General features: G+C 44.0%; 2 protein-coding genes and 2 long non-coding RNA genes across 6 annotated transcripts in view; 2 read left to right on the top strand and 2 right to left on the bottom strand.

Moving 5' to 3' along the window:
- Window positions 1–2,538: 2,538 nt before the first annotated feature.
- MICOS10 (mitochondrial contact site and cristae organizing system subunit 10) lies at window positions 2,539–14,644 on the bottom strand. Its single transcript, XM_015882324.1, has 4 exons — window positions 14,494–14,644; window positions 5,547–5,594; window positions 5,098–5,207; window positions 2,539–2,786 (listed from the first exon to the last, which is right to left on the bottom strand). The coding sequence occupies exons 1-4, from the start codon at window positions 14,558–14,560 to the stop codon at window positions 2,778–2,780; spliced, it is 234 nt and encodes a 77-aa protein (XP_015737810.1). The 5' UTR covers window positions 14,561–14,644; the 3' UTR covers window positions 2,539–2,777.
- On the bottom strand, window positions 10,178–14,131 carry LOC107323348. The gene is made up of 2 exons (XR_001559210.2): window positions 10,818–14,131; window positions 10,178–10,395 (listed from the first exon to the last, which is right to left on the bottom strand). It is a non-coding gene; the product is annotated as an uncharacterized LOC107323348 (long non-coding RNA).
- On the top strand, window positions 14,629–18,425 carry LOC107323350. Its single transcript, XR_001559211.2, has 3 exons — window positions 14,629–14,899; window positions 14,993–15,228; window positions 17,037–18,425. It is a non-coding gene; the product is annotated as an uncharacterized LOC107323350 (long non-coding RNA).
- A 2,528-nt stretch (window positions 18,426–20,953) lies between these two features.
- CAPZB (capping actin protein of muscle Z-line subunit beta) overlaps window positions 20,954–24,085 on the top strand; it is a 48,879-nt gene continuing 45,747 nt past the window's right edge. For all 3 annotated transcript variants that reach the window (XM_015882316.1, XM_015882314.1, XM_015882315.2), the window contains exon 1: window positions 20,954–21,087. In XM_015882316.1, the coding sequence (XP_015737802.1) occupies window positions 21,085–21,087 (3 nt within the window). In that variant the 5' untranslated portion in view covers window positions 20,954–21,084. The remainder of the gene's footprint in view (window positions 21,088–24,085) is intronic.

Genomic DNA, 24,085 nt, shown 5'->3' with positions numbered 1-24,085 from the left:
TTTTTTACCCCCCATCCCTTTAATCCTATGTGTTTAGTTTGTAAACCCTCCACGGCAGAGCTTAATTTCTATTAGTGTGTGCAGTGCTACGTACAGCAAGGTCCTGACCTTGGCAAGGGCTCCCAGGCATGACTGAAATACAAAGAAATGACGCTATCTTGATCAAACACGAAGAACTCGGATAAACAACAGAAAAGCAGCTTGATATTTTTCTCTGCAGTCTCTTGCTTTCCGTGTCTTGTTTATCCATCCCAAAGCCTCAGCAGACATCTAATCAAGCTGTTAAGAGTTAGATTTGTTGTCAGTCGAGCACTCAGGGAGTTGTTAAATGTTCCAAATCAGTTCTATTCAGCAAACAGCTACTATTCCCCCCCCCCACTTTTCCCAGATAGAAACACGGTTTCTTTATTCACCCCATACTCACCATTTTTCCCATTAAAATTACATCAGGGTCACACAGTGACTTCTTCACTAAGAGGCGTCATTAAGCTTCGGGTTAGAGACACCTGACATTTTAGGCCTATTTCTTGCACTTTTTGGTATGGATCCAAATCACACTACAGTCAGACGAAGCAATGATTTCAGCAGGCTCAAGAAAGAAGGAAAAATGTGATAGTTTCCAGATGAGTGTATTACACTAAATTTAACGTGCCTTTTGGTACTTAGAATTTCCACTTTTTCCCCTTCCATTTATGTAATTAGGAATCAAGCAGCAGGAAACTGTTCCTGTTCCAACCTCGGTTGGGAACGGTACGGTCTCATTCTCATAGAAGAGGTTTGTCCTCACAAGGGGTTTTGTACAGCTTACATGGACAGGCTCAAAAAGACAGCTTGAATAATGCAATTTTAATCGCACCTTAATAGATACAGGCTGACTGTGCGCAAGTTACATAGGCATAGATATATAAAATACATATCAATAACAAGAAGCAAGGCTGTGCAAATCAGAAACATTATTTTCTCAGTCAATAACACAACATTGGCTAAAGCTTTTTTGCATGTTGATGGTCACATTCTGATGGTTGCAGCCACTTCTGATTCTCTTGTTTCTTACCCAGGTTGATGCTCTTCTCTCCAGCTGAACCTGTTGGCTTTCTGGGCTGTTAGCACTGCAGCACAGAGCTCAATAAAAACACTTTCCAAACCACAGAGGAGCAATGGCTCCAAAGTACATAGTTCCAATTAAAAATTGGGGCCAGATAAAATGATTCAAAATTGGGAAGAGATCCTGTTTCCAATAAAGCTGTTTTGACCTGATGGATGAAGACAGTCCAGCAAGGGAGGAGGTGGAAAAACAAGGACATGCTCAAGCACTGGTCCTGGATGGTATCATGCTTTGACAGAATTGAAGGCTGCTCTGGCATGAAAGCAATTTTATTTCACAAGTCCCCTGCTCAGGGCTGGCTCTCCTGCTTCTATTGACTCTGAGCACAGCTCAACATGTTCCTTCAGCGTGCACAATCCACACACAAGCACCTGGGGGGGGGTGGGAGTGCAGGACTGCTGTAGCACCCAAGCCAAATCTCAGTGCTGCTGCTCTGCAAGGTAAGGAGCTTCTCAAGCTCGCTGAACTCACAGGGCTGTCCCTCAGTCTGTCTCCTTCCTTTCTTGGCACAGTTTGTAAAATAAATATTGTGCAACTTGTTTTCCATGGTCTCCCCTTCGTGGAGAGGAGCTGTCACTCTTCTGTTTGCCTGCACTCACCCTGCAGCAGAACAGCAAGAGAGGAATGCTTTGTATGAACCCGTATCATTTCCTCTCTGTCTTGGGAGTCATGCATTTATACCTTGCATTAAGCATGGGAGGAAGAAACTAAGTCCTTATGAGCCATCTAAATTGCTAGAAAACTGGGCTGAGTAAAACAGCAAAGACCTCAAGTTAGATGTAGAGCAGTAGGCTGCATGCTAACAGCTATTTACAAGGAGCAGGGTAAATGTAAAACAGAAGGGAGCGTTTAGAGCAGTGAGTTGCCAAGGCAGTAAAGAGATTTAAATATTTGCGACCCACTCCCAGACACTGAAATGTTCTCCCAACAGAAGAGGGGTGAAAAAGCAATCAAACCTGAATCGTAAAGCTCAGAGCCAGGCAGCATGTGCATCTGTTTAATTCACCCACCATACCAAGGAAGTTCCAAGCTTGGCTCACCCCACAACTCAAAGCTACAAAGGGACAACACTGAGTCAGCCACAGGGTTGGGATTGGCTCTTTTCTATTCTTTCTCTTTGGAAAGGACAAAAAAAATTCCAGTTTTGAAGGGCAACTGCGCAAACAGGACATAGGAATATTTATATTCCTCTCCAAACACCAGCACAAGCAGCAGGGGTCTAATGGGTGATTTATGAGGTGGGAATGCTTCTTTGAACTGGATGTTAGATGGGGCTGCCTTTCAAGAGTGGAGAGCAACATACCACGGCTGTCTTTTCTGAAGAGCACTTAGGTTTTACCCAGGTGGACACAGCTGCTGCTAGGTACTCAAAATGAAGTCCTCCCCTTCCTCTCTTTCACTCTTGTGCTCACGTACAAAGTCAACACACCAGAGAAGGCCATTTTGCTTTTATTTATTTCCCAGACGAGCTCTTCCTTGCACTTTCCAGACACAAGATACAAAACAAGAAAACAGAACTTTGTTTCATGTACAGAAACAGTTTGTTGGAGTATAAAGAGTTACTGGTGATCATTACTGAAGAATGTTGGCTTATTCCAGGCGCACTTCAGTATTCCTGAGGAATAATCATTGATTTCTCCATCCTTCCCACTGGGATAGTCTTAGTCATTAGTCACTGTTCCTGTAAAGTAAGAAGGCTTATATTATTAAAAAGCCATTTGGGTTCTTCGCGTGGAAGGTGCTGCACGATGTAAAGCAAGCCTCCTAGCTTTGTAATGTTTCCAGAAGTTAGGTTAATGTTTTCATCTTTTGCTACACTGAGAAGCTGAATAGGGAGAAGTTACACAGCTATTTTCATACCAGCAACGTGCTTTTGTGCAAACAAGCCTCTGTTCTGCTCATCTGGGTACTTAAAAACCCAAACTGTTCAAGTTCACTATTTAAAGATTGAATAGAGATCAGATAAATTAAAGCCACAAAGGCAGGAGAAAAGATTCCAACAGCTGAACTTCTTGTACTGCAGTACATCAATACAATCCACGTTGTTAGTGGTGTTTTTTTGTTGTCTTTTTTCATGCATGCTAAATCATTTTTCAGGTATTTGAACTGTATGTTTTCATTTTGCAATGATATTTAGGTCACGTAATTCTCAGCTGTGCACTTTTAAGCTCTGGAATAATTGCTACATCATTTTAAAATCAGCTGAAGTCACAGTAAAATCCATTTGATCAAATGACTTAAAGCCCTCAGAATCTTATGATCACAGATTAGAATTTTACTGCATTTTCTGAGTCTCTTGCTGAAGGTGAATGGCTCTGGAATTGGTGTTAGTGCTTCATGATCAGTTTACTAACTCAATAGGCAGAATGATGATCCAATCTACAGCGAGGGTGGGTGCGCTGTCACTTTGGAATCTCCTGATTATCTGCTATCACGAAGGTTCTCCATCCTCTCTCATTCTCACATAGGATTCAGAATTAAGAACTTGATCCTGAAGAATCAAGAATTCAGACTGGATAAAGCCTCGAGCAACCTGCTCTGACCTCAATGCTGACCCTGCTTGGAGGTTAGCTTAGGTGACCTCCTGAAGCCCCTTTCAACTTCAGTCATCCTGTGACCTTATGAACGTGACAGGTCACAAAACTAGAAATCATTGCATTCAAGTTGATCCACGTTACGTGTTTCTCCCTCAGTAAAGCTGATTTTCTTGCAGAATCTCACATTTTGAGAAGTTAGCATTTGGAAAGAAAAAAAAAACCACTAAGTTTTGAAAAAGGAAGTCCCATAGATTCCAGTATTTTCTAGGAAAAAACAGATGAGTGATAATGCAACAATATTTTCCATGCTCCAAACCAAGTGAAATGAACTAATTTTGTTGTAATAACCCTGGATCCATTATCCATGACATGACATTTTGGAGAGAATTAATGGCATTAACCGTTAGATGCCTTCATCTCTCAGTATGTTCAGCCTCTTTGTGCCAGAGAAAGTTAGTGCAGACAGTGTGCTGGAAACTACTCCTCTAGTCTTGTGCCACGCAGGCAGCTGCGCTTCTTCTGTGCAGTGTCCTTTCGATTACCTCATGCTCCAAAGGACCACCCTTGCTCCAAAGCACAGATTAGTCCTTAATCCAAACAAAATCCCTTACTAGTCTGACCTGAAAGTCAGTTTTCTGTTGCTCAACATCCTTAGTAACAAGCATCACAGAATGAACAATGCTTTCTCAGAATGCGTATGCAGGGCATTCATCCTTCATGTGCAGCCATAGGCATTTTGTTCCAGCTTCTTTATAAACTGGAGGAATCTGCTCAGGATGGTGCACAAAACTAACACAATTCTGACATGAACTAATATGGCCAGAAAAATTATACACAGACTCTTACTGGGCCATAGCTGGTAATGTTGTATCAGCGAGATCTAAGTCACAGTTGCTCTGCTTTGCTATCCATATTATGTTTTCCTAGAGTAGCAGTTCATGAAGCTTGTTATTATTTCCCTTTCTTAACGGGCAGCTGGAGATAACCACAAATAGCTGTGCTGGGTAAGGCTGCCATAAGCTCATCTGCCAAGTCAATCTAAGGAGGACGGGTCTCAACTTTCAACTCTCACCTCTAGATGCATTTGATGTGTTTGGGAAAAGCCTTACAATCAGATCTGCCTCATTAGATGGAAGATAAATGAAACAAAGTCAATTTCTGCATTGTTTACTGACCACAAAACACTCCTGGAAGGACATTTGACGTCAGTACTTTCTGAAGTACTCACATAACCACCTGGTGGGTGGCTCTCCATTGGTAACTGCAGTGCTTCTCACACTGTATTGCTTTGCAGATCCAAAATACCCCCATTTTTGTTTTGTTTTAAGATGCAACAACAAAAAGTGACCAGAAAAAACAGTCCTGACTTCTATACATGAAGAAATAAAGATAACATTCATGAGTTGGTCTTTGGATTTAGTACACAATAAGCAGTTACTAATAACTGATACTTACTTTCACAAATTTACCATGGAGAAGATATGGAGACTGGAAGTCATGTTGACAATTGGAATAAGCCATTCCTAACCCCATCCCAGACCCAAATGTAATAGGCCATGACTTTCCTGTGGGAAGAAAAGCACAGAAGAAAGGGTAAATATACCAAGAAAGGCCATTGATTTCATATGAAAGCAATAGCCTTACTACATAAACACCAAGATTAATTTGGCACAGCACTTCCAGAGCTTGAGCTGAGCAGGGTAGTTTAGAGATGCTACATAGAATGGCTCTGTTACCCAGCAGTTAAAAGCTTGGGTAACTTCACTTCAGCTTGAAAGACATGACTGATAATGAATTGCTTTAACACCTCGATTAAGTTCTACACGCCTCAAAAATGTCTTGGTTTTAAACTGCAGCTATAGTGAACAACAGCTAGGAAAGGAAGATGACCGCAGTGCACTTACTTTTGAAGAAGATGACTGAGAAAACAATTCCTAACCCAAATCCAGCACCTGTAAGAAAGAAATACAGTGAGTAAGACATAAGAGAACGCAAAGAGATGGAGAATTATTTAGTTCTTTGCAGTCACTCTTTGTTGTGACTCAGGAATAGCGGTGATTTCAGCACACCAAAGTGCTCTTAAAAGCAATTCTGATACCAAGACTTCTTACTTTCTTCAGTGATTATATGCAGCTCATTCAGATTAGAATCCTAACACATGTAAGGACTCTATAACCAGAAGGAGCTGGGAAACAAACCAGACTCTCATCCCTGGGAAAACGTCCTGAATTTGTGTCACAATTCACCATGTGGAATGAAGATTTATTTGGCTCACTGTCAGTAAATGAGAAGCGCTTAAATGAAAACTTATTGTGTCCTTGAGCTTCAGATTTTGCAGATGAATATCTTATTGTATTTGGTTTATCTCGCTAACGTTAACTACTTCAACGTGTGGCCTGAGGGCAGCAGAACGTCGGTGCTTTGTGTTACTCTATACCTTGCAAAAGCAAGCTCCGGGCTGCTTATCTTTCACATCCACTGCATTCACTGCGGAGCACATTTAAACGTATTTAAAGCAATGAGTGACTTTTCACATCCCCATCCTATATATAGAAATAAGTGCAGCAGTTGAAAGCATTTCTCCAACGCCATTAAAGAACTCAGCTGGCGTATTTAAAAATAATTTCTGCTTTCTTTGGAAGGTGCTTATGTGATTTTTTGGAGGGAGAATTCAGGCAAGTCTGCAAAATTCCTCCCCAAACCCAATAAATATAACGGTGAAAAGTCTGAGCTCAGCAGCTGAATCCTACCCTTAATTATGTCCATTCAAGACAAGAATTTCAGATAAGGTGCAGAAGAAAAAGAAGGTTTTAAAGGAAAAATAATAATAAAATAAAACCAGTCATGCACGCAATAAGCTCACTACAAAATACCCAGCAGTTTCAGGTTTGTCTTGCTGCAAACACACCCTGTTAGGGGTTTGAATCAACAAGTCTTAAGCATTAGACAAGATGACTATAGAATAAAACTCCTTATGTCAACTCTCCCACCAGGACTTCACTGTCCATATTAACCAAGCTGATAAATGATAAAGTCTCAGCTCCTCAGAGGTCTATGCAGAGTTTCAGGCTTTTCCTCTGCAATCCAGGCAGTAAGAGATGCAATACTAGGGAGAATCCCATATAAACAGCTCACTGCTCCTCCTGTATCACTGACTGGCATTTCTGCTTGGGCTGGAAGAGACATCAAGCAGTTCATCACCACTAAGCCCTCCACTCCCCCTCCCCATGCAGAGCCTTCCTCCTGTACCTCTGCTATAAAACAGCTGGTGCTGGCTCTAGCAGAATGTTTATGCTATTAGGGATAATTACTATCTTCAAGAATTCATCCAATGGACAACTGTCTGCCCCTTTGGCCTGCCTCCCCGACTGCCTTTTCCTACAATACACTGCCTTTTTGTTTGCAGCTATTGTCCTGCAGGTCACAATCCACCTTTCAGGAGGCAGGAAGCACTGGGTGCTGTGTGAACTGTAGGTTCAGAAGGCCTGTCCTGCAGCAAGAATAGAAGTCCAAGAGACGATCCCCTCTGCCAATTCAAACAGTTTAGCTAATCAATGAGAAACGATTTGAAGGATGACAAACTCTGCATCATCTCAATGCACAGCAGTTTCTAATGACACCACATTTTCCAGACACCGTTACCAGTCAAACCCACGTTTCTTCTTACCAGTGTGGTGGTAAACCAGTTATGATCTGGTCTTAAAAAGGCTATAATACAGATGCAGCTGTAGTTAATACGTTTTCTTTCCAACCACATTCAGAAACCTTCATTATCTGCATTCTCTTCACCTCCCTACTTCAGAAGTGAGAATCACCCCCCCCCAGTTGTGAGGGCTCTGCACAGACACCATCAGCACAGCTTCCTGTTGGCATTTCTCTTCGCAATGAAAATGCAAAGCGTTGAGTTCTCGATGCTATCACTCCATCCTATTGGGCAGGAAGGTAAGTACAGTGGCTGACTGGGTAAGAAAAGTGATGGTAAATTAGCCAGGGCCTTGCTTTAAGTAATGAAAACACTACAGAGAAATAGAGATCTGCCAGGTAAGGTGTTATAGATTATAGGTTTCTATCTATGCAGAAAGCTGTGGCTGACCCCAACACCCCCATCAGTAAGACAAGCTCAGCTCTGCCCTCTCATGTAGCCACTGCTTATATAACATTTGCTCTTTTCTTGGTTGATTTAAACATTGGTTTTTAACTTCAAACCAGAAGCTTGAGCTACATTTCACTTCTTAGCCCATCTGGTTAGGAATCTATTTCTGTGGACAGTTTGTCACTCATCTTCGTTCCACTAGAAAGTATTTGTGGTTATGTGGTCATTTCCTGCGTCTCCAAGACCAAGGGGGGAGCTGAACCATCTTCTCCTGGAAGCAAAGTAATGCATTTTGCTTTAATTCTATATAAAGTTACACCAGAGATAAACAATGGCAGAGCCCTTGATGAGTTTTACAGGTTTAAGTTCTCACATGCTCAATTTCCCTTTAAAGAGGCAACATGTTGCTTCAAAGAACCTCCCACCCGACCAGGGGACATTGGCTCTGCAGCTGTTTCTACTAAAGAGCAGCACCTCTAGGCCAGGCTTGAGCTTCAGAACAATAAAACATGAAAGGTTTACCTTACAATAAAAACAAACCGACATGGAAAAGCCAAGGGCTTGAGCCACACTGGGCACATTTTCCCCCTCCCTCTCTTGCATGACAGGCTCTTTGGAGGGAAAGGCCACAGGAAAGGGTACAACACATTTTTCACCTCGTCTTGACAGTTTAAAATGTTTAACTAGGAAAGCAGCCTCTTCCACCCTCCATCTATCAACTGAGCTCAAACTCATTTACAGTCGGTGTCAGCAGAGGACAGGGGGGTTCAGCAGACACTACATGCCCAGCTGCACGGATGGGCACAGCCACACAAACCCAAGTAGCGACAGGCTGGAGCAGCTATGAGTGTTGCCACACCTAAGCAGCCTTTTCTCCAATAGCTTTAAAATAGATGGATTAAAATGCTTGCTGACATCTGGCAATGTGTCATCGTTACTATAGCAGCTGGAAGGTTTTCAGTGACTTAAGAGTTTGGGTTTGGTGTTTTTTTATTGGTCATCTGATGATTTTCCTTCTCCTAAACACAAAGCTTCAGCATCTCCTTTAGATTCTCTCATTTTACACTTTGTTCTTCTAAATGACTACAGCAAAATGAGGAAGCAACTGCTGGAATCTGGTTTCTTTCCATAGCAATACCGCCATAGAGACTAGACTCAACAGAAGCAGTGAAGGCCCAATTCCACAGGCCCAAGTATCATGCAAGCATCAGCTCAGCAGCAACAGAATTTGCATTAAGAAAGATTAAGGTATTCAAAACAGGCTGTTTGCAAAGTATCCTTTCCTTCCTACTGTAGGGTGTCCCATCCTGCTCCTAAAAACAACTTTGACAACGTACATAGATAACTATTGTGCGAAAGTGAGCCCTCTTTGCACACTGGAGCCATTACAGGGCAGGGCTACGCACCAGTTGAAGTCTGAATCACTGATTTACCAAGAGGAAATTAATTCCAAGCAGATTTGTTGCTAGGTCTTTCATGGCAGGAGTGGGATTTGCTTCAAACACCAACCTTCAAGCTTTCATTCTCATCTCCCCTGTTGCGTGGACTGTTTACATTGCAGACAGAAAAACGAGCAAGGACACTGGAAGAAAACATAGTGAAACCATATCCCAAGGACTCGAGGAAGAAGCCGGAAAAAGCGTGTTTTGTTTTCTTGTAGCATTTGACTGTAGTAACACAGAATAGTTGGAAAGACAGAATAAAAATAGCCAAACAGCCATATAATACGAAAATGCTGCCATGCTTTCAGGGGCCGCTTTCACCCTTCAGCACTCCTGCAGTTTAACCACTGCCCAGATGCAAAGCTTAGATAGACATCAGCACTTTTGCACGTAGACTGAGTGCAGCAGGGAGTATCAAGTTCAGTGTGTGATCTCCTAACGCGGTCACAGCCACTCAGACTCAGAGCCTAAGAAGAAACTCCTCATCCCCACAGTGGGGAATGAGACAAGAAGAGATACACATTTCCTCCTTTAGAGGGTAAGGAGTAAAGAGAAAAGCAGCTCTGTGAATAATTCATCCAGCAGAAAGGATCTCCTTAATACTGCATGAAGTTTGTGGGCACAAATCAGGGTTGCACTCTCTTTGGTTCCTTCACATCCCCCCCAATGCAGGAGGATCATTACTGATGTCTACAGACACCACTAAAGGACAGTGACAACGTAGCAAGAAGCAGAAATGCCAACACCTACTAGAAATGCTCCAAAAAGCAGCCGGAATTCTTATCAAATCTCTTGCTAATAGTTTGTGTACTAGAAGCCCTGATTTAGATGGAAATATGAGTCTCAAAGAACAAGGAGTTGTTCCACATACTGCTGTCGTATCTCATGGCCCTAACAAGTGATTTACGACACCATTTGGCAGGAGTCACCTTCTGCTGGACAGTGTCCCCATGTGCCAACTCCTAAATAAGGCAAAGCTGGCACCTTAACAATGCACTCGTGCAGAGGATGAGGAAGTTGATGAGCTTTGAATTTATTTCCAGCAGAAGAAACCTTATGAAGTCAGGAGGTTTCAAATGGCTGCAGTATCTCATGGACATCACAGCTCTTCCTTTGGGCTTCCTGGCACAACAGAAGTATATCCAGGGCTTCCCCATAGCACTGCTGCCAGCTCCCTGGCATGGAGGCACAAGCCAAACACACAGAACCAGCTGCCACCTTATAGATAAAGGAAACAAACCTGGGGTTACAAACAAAGAACATGATAACGCAGTTACGTGTATGAAGAACATTTGCATCCTCCAGCATTAAAACCAAATTCCCAAAGGAAAAACAAGTCTTCTATCTAAGACTAAATGGCACTTTACAATTGCCAAGTAAAAAGAAGACAAAAATACAACAGAAACAGCCAACAACAACTTCAAAAATAGGAATTTCAGGATTTTTTTTGTATATTTAGACAAAGTCTAATCCAGTTTTCAGAAAGTGTAATCAAGTTTTATCATTATATGGACTGACTTTGTCCTGTTCATAACCATGTGAAGGATTATTTAAATATACTGACATTGCAATCCACACAAGGGCTCTTTCTGATGAATTCAATCTGGGGAATGACACAAACAATACCATCCTACCCTTACCATTAACAGAAACAGCTATTCAAGCAGGCAAGATGATGCAAGCCAGAAGAAATCATGAAACAGTTGCAGGAGAATAAAGTGCCTTCTTCCCTTAAAAAATTCCTATTAAATGGGAATTAGAAGCATTTTATTTTCAGATGTCAAAACAGAGGATTAGAGGAAAATGGACGTTACTATGCTGAGTTCTTCATAAGCTTCCAGGCTGAATCTTGGTCAAACACAGACATACTCCAAAACATTCATCTTCTGCAAAAAATAAACTGATGTCAGCACAGCAACTTAACATGCGAGCCAAAAAGTAAATAGATTTCCTGGATTACCTTCTGGTTACAGGTAAATTACAACATTTAATACTGTAAAAATACAACAGTTCCAAAACAACACAACACACATGCATAGAAATTCCACCTCTGCTTACATACACACTCTTTGCTCTGAAAACAGCCCTAAATTACAGCCTAACAGAGGAAAAACGCTCTGCCAGTCTTTTACATGTAGCTGTCTTTCTAAATAAAGAGGCAAAAACTATCAGTTAAAAAACAAAGAGAAAACAAAGCCAACATCAAAACCCTTTAAGCAGCGGGGTTGGAAGCAATTTGGTTGAGGTCTCTGCAAGGCCAAAGTCAGAGTGATCTGCATCACTCACCATAGGAACCCCTTGGTTAGCCAAGGACATGCAAACCAGCCCACTGTGCACAGAACACTGTGGTTGCAGCCAGATTTAGACTCATCCTCATCATTAGCCATAGAAAAAGACAGTCTCCTTCAAAAGGAGGATAGCACACAAACCCCATTTAGCTGCGATTTGACATTTTACACAGTGGTTTTAAGTACTCAATCCTTTGAAATGAAATACTGCCTTCAATAGACCTGACAACAGATCTATTTCATACAGGAAAAAAGAAAGACTTTAAATACTGGATTACAAGATGCATCCAAGTAGTGACCGAAAGGTCAAAAATATAACACTGGATTTCAGAAGATACAGCTTAAAATAAATATGTATTTTGGATGTTGTAGAGACAGGACATCTCCAACTAAAACAGTACAGCATAACTACAAACATCAGAGCCATACACAAACAAACTGCTTTAAGAGACCAGTGGGAAGCCTAACAGACTAATAATACAGGACAGGCTGCATATACCCCATTGCTATTATCTCACAAAATACTTTTGCTTATAAAGGTACACAGGCAGCAGAGGAGAGTATCTTCATTCCTCACATTAAATCAGTGCAGTTATAGGTTGCTACAGTTCTCACAGATGCTTGTAAAGCTTCAGAAACTGAATGTCCATCTTTATTACAGCACCTAAAGGGGAAAATGCAGAGCTCATCACCAGGTTCACTTTCATCCCAGCTGGTTCTGATGGTACTTAACTGCCCCTTGTGCTTGGGATATGATGGAACACAGAGGATGGAAGCCAGCACCCAACAAAGAAGTGAGGATTTGGTCTATCTCTACATCTCACATAACTGACAAGTTCTCAAGTGAAAAAGTTCACCTGTTTTCTTTCCATTATAACAACTACCCTTGAGAGTTTATTGGAGACTCCAACACAGAAGCAACATAACAAAAAGTCACCACAACCATGCAAGGTTTTGAACTCCTGCAGAGAAAATAATCATTGCCATTGAGTTGGTGCTGCCACTGAGTTAACAGTTTGCCCAAGCCACGTCCCTTTTCAAGGCCAGCATCATCTTCAGTCACTTACTGCAATAGGAAGCACTTTCTGGGGTGTTAGAGAGTTCACAGAGAGTCCATCCTGCTGTTATTGCCATAAAAGAGGTTGCTGTTCTTTTAATCTAGTATCTACAACAACTAAAATCTCTATTGCACCTGAGGAGAAGGATAAAAATCAAAGAGTGCAGCTCATCTGCCAACCTGAGGCAATATAGTGATCAATCTGAGTTTTACTTAGACCTCTACTCAATGCCACTGTGAAGATAACAAGCAGAACTCTAAAGCCAAAGTTTTACGTCTTATTTCCTCCATTACCACTTTCAGACAGATTAAAACACCAATGAAAACAAAAGGCCTGATGAAGAGGAATGCTGCATCATGAATCTGAATCTGTTTCTTCCAGCATCCCAGGGAAGCTCTGCACATAATGGACCCCTACAGCTGCAGCATGGAAGAAGCTCTTGTTTATAATCTGGCATACTTAATATTTTATGATAAAGCAACCAGTGGTATGGAAACATAAACATATCCGGATATGTTTGTCAGGCAAACCTGAATAGAATTTCAGAAGACAAAACACTGCTCCAGAGCACTTGACACTTTTCAAAGGCCTGTTATAAACAAGGAAAGTTTCAGTTTACTCAAAATTATTAAACAGCTTTTCTAATGGAAAAGTATTAGGCAACTAAAGCCCCAAGTCCCTCATCAGCTTTTAAGCTTAATGCCACTAGAGCAACAAGAGATAAACACTCGCATTTCTCAGATATTCTTTATGCTTTTAAAAGAAGTCTTTGCACCAACTTAGGCCTCCCATATCAGATACATCTCATTCCATACAGAGCATTTAAAGACTTGCTTTGCTGCACTCTGTCCACTGAATCATTCAGGTTGGAAAAGACCTCTACGATCACCCAGTCCAGCTGTCTGCTTACCACCAATACAGCCCATTAAACCATGTCCTTAAGTGCTGCATCACCATGTTTCTTTTCCACAAGCCACAACCAGTCTCTCATTCAGACAGTGACGTGGAGATCAAACCATACAGACAAGTTCTGATCGCTCCCAGGTTGATGTTAAATGCTATCAATGGTTTGTTGCATGTGAATTGCTTCAGACACACACACCGTCCTAACTTTAAGGACTAATAAGCAGAGAAGAAAGCAAGAATTGATGTTCTTATGCTTTAAGAAGAGGCATAGCAGTGTGCAGAGCTGGGACACCACATGGAAGGCTCAATGTCAAAGCGTGCACGCTGTACTATGTAACACATGCCAAAGCTATCAGCGCGCCACGCTGCGTATTGCTTTTAATACACACAGTCCCTCTTGCACACAATTCTAAACCTAAATCTCCATCATAGCAAAATTGAGGTGGTGGTAAGGATGGACGCAGCAATGCCTATCTGGGCTCAGTACTGAAGGTATGGGCTCAGTACTGAAGGTATGGGCTCAGTACTGAAGGTATGGGCTCAGCACCGACCGTATGGGCTCAGCACCGACCGTATGGGCTCAGCACCGACCGTATGGGCTCAGCACTGACCGTATGGGCCCAGTACTGGCCGTAGGGGCTCAGCACTGACGGTATCGGCTCAGTACCGACCGTAGGGGCTCAGTACTGACTCACAGACACCACTCACCTTCAACACAGGGAGCGATACCAGAGGTCAAACCCGACCCTCCACCATCAGCCCGGGCCGGGGGCAGAGCAGCAGGCCCTGGGGGTCTGTGTCCGCCGCCAAGGTCACCTTGCGGGACAATCTCCAGCCGTCCCGCTCCTCGGCCCTCCCGGTGAGGACGGAGCTGTAGGACCCCCCCGCTGTGCCGCCCGCCCCTCAGCGGCCTACACAGGACCCCCAAGGGGGGCAATAGGCCGGACCGGGCCCTTCACGCCGTGCCCTCAAAGCCTGCATACACAGCCCCGGGATACACACCGAGCTGCCACCGCCGCTCCTCCCCGGGCCCTCCTCCTGCTCAGGGTCCTCCCCGCCCTTACCCAGCTTGACGGCGGAGTCCGCCAGACAACGATCCCACTTCCTGCCCAGCTCGCCCTCCGACGCCATCTTGACAGACCCCTCCCACCTCAAGCCGCGCCTCTACCGCCCCCCTCCTCACAGCAATTCTCGCGAGACTCTCCGCAGTGTGTTAGAGGCGGCGAGGGAAATCTCGCGATACTCGTTGTCGAGGTTACGGGCGGGAAGGCAAGCTGCAAGATGGCGGCTCTGGTTCTCAAGGCCTTTCCTCCTCACCATCCCCGCTCCCAAAAGGGCTGTTCTTCCCTACAGTGCCCGGCTCCGAACTTTCAGCCACTCTTGGGTCCTATCTCTTTATAAGAGCTCCTACTGTGCCCTATTGAGGCCTCAGATCCGTCAGGCAGCATCCTCATTCCCTCACAGCCCAGGGTATGCCCCACAGAGCTGTTCCTACCTGTAGTTGGTAAGAGCCCCTTTGTACTGTAGGGTCCTATCTCTCACTGTGTCCATTTCATCCCACAGACAGCTGTTACCACAGCAAGACTCACAGAGGACCTTCATCCTGCACAGCATCTCCTCAGGGCCTGAAATGAGGTATAGGATTGAACAGAAAGCAGTTACCAGCCCCAATGATACCCTATAGCCATTGACTCCTTAAGGCCAGACTCAGCCCTACGTCCTGCTTCCTTATGTGGGAAAAAAGAGTATCATCAGAAAGAAAAGAGCACCCTTCAGGAACCTACGATGGCAGCATTAGGGTGAGGATCGGTGGGAGAGGTATTACGTGAATGATGAGCTTAAATGAATCATAGAATCACAATCACCAGTCTTTGGTACAGCCTGAAGTGGGCTGCAGTGTTGTGGAGCTGGGAATGTGTGTGTAAATAGTTTTGAGCTTTCTGTCATGAATTTCAGCTTCCAGATGCTGTGTAGGCTTTTTTTTCCTTCTTCTTTTTCCCTTGAAGTCTTTCTCTAGAAGCCTTGCTTAAAAAGAAGGTGCTTTTCAAGTAATCATATCTCAAGTTAGTATGAACCTTTTAACATTTCAGTTGTTATGATGAAGTACAGCTTAAGGAGATGAAGGCTCCCTTGCTTTAGAAAAGTGGATGTTCTAAAAGGTAAGAGAAAGGCTGAGCTGACAAATAAAGTGGGTAGAAAATATTCTGAAGCTATTTATTATTGTTTGTGCACTCTGGTTTATCATAAAGGTGTAACTGCTCTTGATCTAGAGCAATGATGTAGGCACTGATTGAACTCCTTCACCAAAGCAAAACATGAAATGTTCATAACTTGCTTATTTGACAACCTAACTTATTTTTTAAGGTTTTTGGAAAGCACATGGTTAAACCAAACCCTTGCAGCTTTAATAGCTTTGACTTGAGAAGGCAAATCTTGTTTCCCTGTAAAGGGAGCCTCATTTTCTCCTCCATCCACTATACTCGCATCACTTCACATTGGGGTCAGTATCAAAAATAGAGCCGTGCATCAAATTGCTTATAAAAATACCAGCAGCATCAAGCAATTTTTTCCCTGGCCGGATGAAACTGCTGATCCTGTGGTACATCCCAGTGTGCCAGCTCCACCCTTCTATTTCCAGGCACACTCAGCTCTGAAACATATTAGGAGGGAAAAGATATTTGAAGCATCCAGATAATTCTTTCCTTTTCCCCCCAATTTAAATTCTAGCAATCGATATTTTTCAAACAAGCCAGAAATACTGTCTTGTCTTTGGCCTGTGCTGGCTATTTGTTATTGTCAGTGTGTAGTTTCACTTCACACTTACTTTGTTTTCAGGCTTTTCGAGTTGCTGGAATGCACCGTTTCTTCCTGGATGAAGGAAGTGGCAGTGAGCTGTTGGGCTGTAAGAGGATTTATGAAGGGTCATGTTGCTTTTTAATGGGTCTTGAAGTATTTTGACAGCCTTGTGTCAGGAACCTGATGCTTTAAACCCCTTCTGAAGAGATGGAATAGTTCAGTGTAATTGTTTTGGATGTCCAGATTTCTTCTGAGAAATGTCTGCTTCTTTTAAATCCCGGACTCACTGACTGATGGGTCTCTGGAAAATGTTATCCATTAACAATCTAGAACACATTCTCTGCACCCCTTCTCCCCCACACACCCAAGGGAAAACTAAGGCAGGAGAGAATGCGTCCAAAGATCCTTTTCTCCCCATTGCTATAGTTACTTGGCAATTAGACCCTCTCAGTTAGTATTGAGTATTTATTATTGTATGACTCCAAGGTGATGTTGAGAACACGTGGGTTTGAAAAACCTGTTTTACATTTCACAGTCTGGCATGAGCTGCCTTCACTCCTTTCTTCCCTTGCACTCTCTTCTCCTTCCTTTCCAGTCTTTTTGTCAGCATAGAAAATAAAGATGTGAAAAGACAGAGGATGGGATTGAAAGAAGCTTCAAATATCCCTACCTTTCACTGATGGAAATCAAACTGTAACTGGTTCAGATCTTCTATCACCAGTTGACTTAATTATATTCTTCAAGTATTAAAATAATAGGATTGTTCACATTAGGGATTGACATAAATTCACTGTGGGTTGTTGTTCTACAGATGGCCATCGAGCAATCAAGAGACAGAACTGGGGAGAATTGTATTTCCCTAAGGAAGAAGCTGTGCAGATGCTTGCAGAGGGCACAGTCCCTGCTTGTACCCAGAGGTGGAGAGCTTCCCTGGTGCTACACCAACACAGGTCAACTCTTCAGGCTGTTGCTTGTCTTTTCACCCTTTGCTAATGCATAATGCAATATGGAACAAATTCACATTCACCTCAATAATTTTTGTTACAAAACTACAATCGACTTTCTTTTAAATCCTGACTTTCGCCTGGGATAATTATATCACCTCATCTGGTACAAGCAATCCTATAGCATCTCTCTTGTCAGTTCCCCGTTGGGCAGAAATGTGTTCCCAAACTCCTCTTTTCCAAAGAATGCACATGTAAGTTCTCGCCTATTTTTTCAATAACATGAATTCCCTCCCACACACACTTTTTCTTCTTGCCAAGAGCAGCATAGGAAGACAGCAGCGTAGGAGTTATCTGCTTGAATTGGTTGACACAACCATAGTGGATCCTCACTTGCTCTCAGAATGCTTCTTTCATGTTACGGAGAGAATGAAACTCAAGCTGGAAACTTCTCTTGGTCACCACTTCAGTAACCAGTGTTTGCCAGCAGATACCAATGCTTATTTTCCCCTTTAAAAGCCTCCTTGCTACTCAAGCCACAACAAAAAGAAGCATAAATCCAAATTCTGAGGAAAAAGAAACCCCTCCTCAGCAAGACATTGCCTTCAAGTGGGAAAAGTGCCAGAGACTCCATTAAGTCTGCTTTGCTATTCTTATTGATTTTATGTGGAAGGCACTCAGATACTGATGGGGATGAACAATAGGCCAAGGGCTGAGGTACTGCGTTAGGAAACACAGCTTGTGATGCAGAGTGATCATTCAGCTCTTTCACAGTGATCACATTCACATTAATAAGTCCGTCCTGTGTCTGTGCTAATGTATTTTCATGCCAGTATTACAAAGCTGATGTAATGTTATATTCAGCGGTGCGGTGCTGGTTACAGTTGTCAGCTCCAGCTGATTGAAGTGGAACTTTAAGAAATGGAACAAGATGTGTCACAGCTCGTTGTACTAATTCTGCTTCAAGCTGCTTTTGCCATGAAGTTTGGTTCAGGAACCTGAAAGAAAGCACTTTGCATGGAAAGACTGAGCTGAGCTTTTGCTAACTCCCAGATTTTGGCTGTCTCCTTTGCAGGCATCAGCACTGTTACAACACGTCTTCATTTGATGCGTGCTACTTTGTCATCCATTTTTTAGTTGGATTGTTGAAAAACAACTGTTGCACTGTACTGATAGAGACTGTCTAATGATAATAATATAATAATCCTGCAGAAAGTTCTCCTTCTCAGCTCTCTAAGTACTTACTTTTCCTTCTGCCTCCTAGATTCTAACTAGTGAACCATGACTATTGTATTAAGGAGGAATCCAAGCCCTTATAACTCTTTTGGCTGGTATATTAGCACCCTTCCAATGAAGTGCAATGTATCAAGGAAGAAGTTAAGGAACAGAAAGGTTTGTTTCTTTCTGGTGCATTTAATCAGCTTCTCCTTGCTTCTCTTTTAATGACAGGCTGCAGACATTATTACTACAGCTAATGACCGAGATTGACAAGAATGTTCTCTATACTCTTTGCTCAGGCTATAGACAGTTCTGGGAGGTCTTTTCTATTGCACTTTCTACAGGTAAAATTGCAATCACAAGCACAGAAGTAAGCAGCATCCTCAGATACACAATGAAGAAGCTGTATGGGAAACTGCTAATCACAGCCTGAACCTCTGATTAATCAGCTGAGGCAAATAAGGTCAGCTGTGGGAGCACAGGTGAGAGTAATTTAGCTGTGCTCCTGGAAGGGGTGGAGCTCGACTCCACCTCCTCTAGACCTCATTTAAGGGCTGACCACCACTAAGGCAGCATCTCTTGGGGATTGCTGCCTGGTGGAGATTGCTTCAGTATTTCCTATTGAAGGCAACCATGTTGGTGAGTTTTCCTTATAAATAACAGTAAATTCAATTTATGACAACACCTAATAAAAAGTTTACATATCTTTCAAGTGCCTCAAGCTGGACTTGAAAGTAAATGTTCAATCTGACTGAACAAAAAAGAAAAAGAAGCCTAAGATGTCTATTTCTTTAGTGGATAAATGAGTATTCAGTGAGGCATTAAAGCTTTCTGTAGGACCTGGGTTCTAAGCTTGTTCTCATTTACTCTTTGGTCCTGGCTTAATGCTGGAATAAGGAAAATAAACAGTGTTTCACAACACGTGCAAGGAGGATAAAATAAAAAGCATATCATGTTTTAAGGAGTTCTGGCTAAACGTGACAGTGCTAAAAAAGAGTATTTATCCTTTTGTTTCTTTGAATATAATCAAAAGTACAGGGAGAGCATATGTATTTTATAGTCGCTGATGAAAAGATGGAAAGCTTTGTTATTAATTACACGTGAATCTGATGTTGTAGAGCTGTTAAGCCACCAAGTAACATAATTGTTTGCTTCCTTTGCTTACAGGCCCTCGTTCTAAGATGCATAATTCCTGCTGCTGAGCCTTTTGAGTGCACTCCTGGCTGTAGGTGAATGACTCCATGCTGGGAGCTGTGGGACATGCCTGGAGTTCAACTCACAGCACCCAGATCTACTGAATATCTCCCACTCAGAGCCTGAATTAACTTTGTTTTATATCAGCCCCTCCAAGAGCTACAACAGAAGGTAGGATGGCCAGAACTGTAGCTCCACGCAGGGAGCTTTCAACCAGCTGAGATCTCCACGCTGCAAATTGCAGCTTGCCAGGAAGAGCTTGCTCCTACATCTTCATAAACAAACAAAAGCATTCCCTGCTATAAACAAGCAAAGCAAGCAGCTGGTCCTCATTGGAAAAGACGTTACATCCATTTCACAAAGGAATCCGCAGATCTTCTTCTTCATGCAAATATTTTGGGGCAAACAAAAAGCAGCTGTTTCTGTTGCTTTATACCTATTAGCAGGGAAACAAAATCCAGGATGCTTGTATTTCTTGTAAGGAAAACATCCTCTTGGCATCGATGTTCGTTCAGATCTCAAACTGTTTAACACAGGCTGCATGAATCTGCTTTTGCTTTGTGTTCAGCAAGAGGGTAGAAACCTTTTTTGCTCATTAAGACCTAAAAGCAAAACAGCCGTTGAGGAGCTTGCATGGGTTTATAACAAAGGTTGTGAAGTTTAGAATGTATGTTTTATCTGCTCTGTGCTCCCAGCTCATGTTAATGTGCGGAACGCTGTTAAAGAAAGGAATAATGTATTGGAGTGATGAAGGCAGCCTTTAATTACTGCTGGTAGGGACCTCTGGAAGGATTGAGGGCTGGATAATAGAAGGTGCTTGTATTGCTTGAGCTGGCATCTCTTGGAAGGTTCTGCCTGGTATCTGAGAGCTACTAAAACTGAACTAAAACCCATCTGTGATAATGGCTGAGTGGAAAATAAGAGCTTGGCCTTGGATGTCACCCGCCGGGTGGATGTACCACAAAATGTCACCTCCCAGGAAAAAATGAAGCCGTTCCCTTAGAGAACGCATCAGTTCTATTACAAATGCACACAGTAATGCCGTGCTTTCACAGCATTGCATCACAGCAGGAAGCGATACATGACTGCCCTTAACAGCATTTCCAGTTTCTACAGCAAACCAAGGAAAGCAAAGTACAACCACCACCACAGCGGCGCGCCGGCGCGCTCCGGTAGGCTCCGCCCCCTGCACCTGATTGGCTGCACTTCTTCCGGTCTCCCCCCATTGGCTGCTTGGCGCTGCTCCCCCCGCCCCTCCCGCGCTTCTCTCCCGCCCCGTCCGCGCGCAGCGCTCCATACTTGGCGATGGCCGGCGAGCCGCGCTCTGATTGGTTGAGCTGTGAGGTGAGGGCGGGGCCGGCGGGGCGATGACCCGGATGTTCACTCCTAGGCAACGGCGGAAGTGGAAGGGCCGCGGCCTGCCTCGGAACGAGGGAGAGCGGAGCGGAGCGGACCGGGAGGCGCCGCCGTTGCCACCGCCCAGCGCAGCCCCGCCGAGCCGCCATGGTGAGCACCGTGCGGGATCCGCCGCTTCCAGCCCCGCAGCTGGGCCCTATCGCTTCCTTTTCCCTCCCACGGGGCGGCGGTGAGGGAGGCCCCGGCTGCGGCCTGCACCGGGGGGAGGCGGTGGGGGCAGGGCCCGCGGGGGGCGGTGGGGCAGGGCCTGGGGTAACGCAGGGTCTGGCGGCTCGAACGGAGCCGGGACTGGCGGCCGGAGCGCTGCCTCCAGCCCCGCGTCGCACCGCAGCTGTGCGGAACCAGGAACCGGCGGCGTGCGGGGCGGCCGAGCCTGCCCGGGCAGACACCGCTGCGGTGTGTGCGGCTCACACGATGAGGGTTGGAGTGTCTGGCTTCTGCAGCCGTGTAGCGCAGCCTGGCCGCGATGTGCTGGGGGGTGAGTGCACACAGAATGACCCGGGTTGGAAGGGTCCTCAAGGATCATGTAGTTCCAACCCCCCTGCCTGGCAGGGCCACCAAACATACACCTTTACTAGATCAGGTTGCCCAGGGCCCCGTCCAACCTGGTCTTGAACACCTCCAAGGACGGGGCATCCACAACCTCCCTGGGCAGCCTGTTCCAGGGCCTAACCACTCTCCTAGTGAAGAACTTCCCCCTAACATCCAACCTAAATCTTCCCTCTTTTAACTCAAGTTCACCCAAGGGACAAAACCTTCGGTTTCCCTTTGGTGCTGTGCGTGGAGGGGGTGCAGCCCCTGGGGTCTCATCTCCTATGGGCTCACCCAGCACCTAAGGGTGGAGATGTCTTGCTGTGCCCAGCCTGCCTGGCGGGGTGCCCACTGAGCCCCTGTAATACAGCGTACCTGGAGGGCTGTAATTGCTCCAGTGCTTGGTACTGCTCAGGAATTTGTGGTTTGATGTTTTTTAGGACTGTTCAAATATAGTTAGGTTCAAAATGTACCTGGTTACATGTAAAGACTGGTTTAGTAATCAATCCTTTGCTTCAACTGTAAGAATTTCAGAGGCAATATCTTATCCTTTCCTCTGGAGGCTGAAGGTCCTGGTGGTCCCAATGCTTATATGGCACAGGATGAAGATGTTTGATTTCTAGTGGAAGGTGAAGAAAGCTTATGATCAAGATTCTGTGCCTGTTGGAACAAAGCTGTGCTTGGCACCCAAGCGTGGGATTGGCGTGATGGAGCATCTAACTTCACATGTGAATGTTAGACCAAGAGCCCTGGCTGAAGTCTTTGTACACAAGACCTGCTGCAGGATTTATTAGACAGGAGGCCAACCAACTGTCCTAACTTAAAAATCCTCACAGAGAAAGAACTGAAGGAAAACAAGCAGGCTTCATGTAAAACGACAGTGGTGTTACCTGCTGCTTTTAAGGGAATGCAGAAGTATGCTGTAAGAATGATTCAGTTGAGGTGTGTGACTTCGTTACTCCTTAGGGGAGATAGAGCACAAGCCCTTTAGGAGTTTTTTGAGTGCTGTAAGCTTTTGCTGTCTTCTGATTTCTCATGTTTAGTCATGGAAAGCATTGGGTACAGGAGAAACCTGACCAGGATCTCCAGTACTGTGCTAGGCTCAGCTGTTGGGTGGACTTCAGGTAGGAACCTGTGGCAGCTGCCCCGTTATTTGTGTGTTGTGGTGGCTGTGTACACACCCGAAGGTTTGTTCACTGAGTGGGGCAAGTGGAGTGTGGTTTATGCAGGCCTACTGCAAGAAAGGTCACTGGGCTTGGTTACAGGAGACAAATGAGCTGTGGTGATGTGTTAATAAAGCCTTGCTCTTAGAATCAGCATTATGCAGACAATGCAATTCTGGCACCCAGTTTCAACTTTAGTTCCCTTCTGGTTTTTAGAGTATCCCCAGGATCTATTGCTTTTGTAGACAATACTCAAATGTAGCATGAAGGAACTAAAATAGGTCTGGCACTGACAGCTGCTGTTTTATGTGGTTCATACCAAAGCAATGTAAGATTTGTGAAACTAAACACTTTTTCATCTCCCTGAATTCTGAGTCTCTGATTGTGATTGTGTCACTCTTGAAACTCATGGCATCAGCTCAGGGAAAGTTTTCAGTGCCCACAGCACATCCTTTAGTCCTTGTACCATCTAAGAAATCCTCGTTCGTGTTATTTTGTAGAGTCCATGTTTTGTTAGCCACGTATGTGAGCTTAGATAAATGCTGTCTTAAAAGCCAAGTTCTCCAAGTAAATCAAATTGGCGGGTATTGCTGGGATAGGGAATACTGTCATTGCAGTGATGATAAATCTTTGGCTTGAGAATATTTGAACCACAAGATCTTCAGATGGGATTTCCTCATATGGTAAATATATGTGCTGATATCTTATTAGTTAACATCTGGGAATAAACCGGAATGAAAGCACAGTTTAACTCTTTTGAATTACTATTTTTAGTGCTTATTACATTAGTAGCTCAATGATTCTCTTTGGGAAAGATATGTTCTGCATTAATCAGCTGGACTTCTCTGTTGAGTTTCCCATGCAAAGGATGGCTGATGAGCTGCAGGCTGTGCATGGAGCGTTCTCCTGCCTGCCCTTTGGAGGTATGTTTGGTCACATCCAAATGGTTCCTCACTCTAATTCACACTGTAGAGCTGTCACTCAGACACTGTGCATTGTAATTTCTTTCCAATTGATTTATGTAAGGAGCTCTGAAGAGTTTGCAGTGCCCCTCCAAACCTTTGTCTCTCTTCCCCTGGTGCACAGGGTCCAAAGCAATTGCCTCCAATGTGCCCATTTTTCCTGATCCTTTGCCATTTCCAGCAAGGAAGAGGGAAAATTGCACTTAAAACCATGTGTGTGAAGGAGCAATGAATGTCTGGGCTTTATAAACCTTTTCCCACCTCCCTGGTCCATCTAGCTGTGCTGTGATGCAGGGTTTGCTTGCTGGTAGGTTATGTTTGTTTATTTATTACAAAGCTTTTCTAACTTGAACAGGAATTCAAGACTGAATGCTGGTCAAGCAGGTTTTAAAGATGTCTCCCTGCTGTTTGAGCTGAGAGGTTTTATTATGA

The sequence above is a fragment of the Coturnix japonica genome, chromosome 21 (genome assembly GCF_001577835.2).
Source record: "Coturnix japonica isolate 7356 chromosome 21, Coturnix japonica 2.1, whole genome shotgun sequence".
Taxonomy (NCBI): Eukaryota; Metazoa; Chordata; class Aves; order Galliformes; family Phasianidae; genus Coturnix; species Coturnix japonica.
This window is presented reverse-complemented; position numbering and strand designations above follow the sequence as displayed.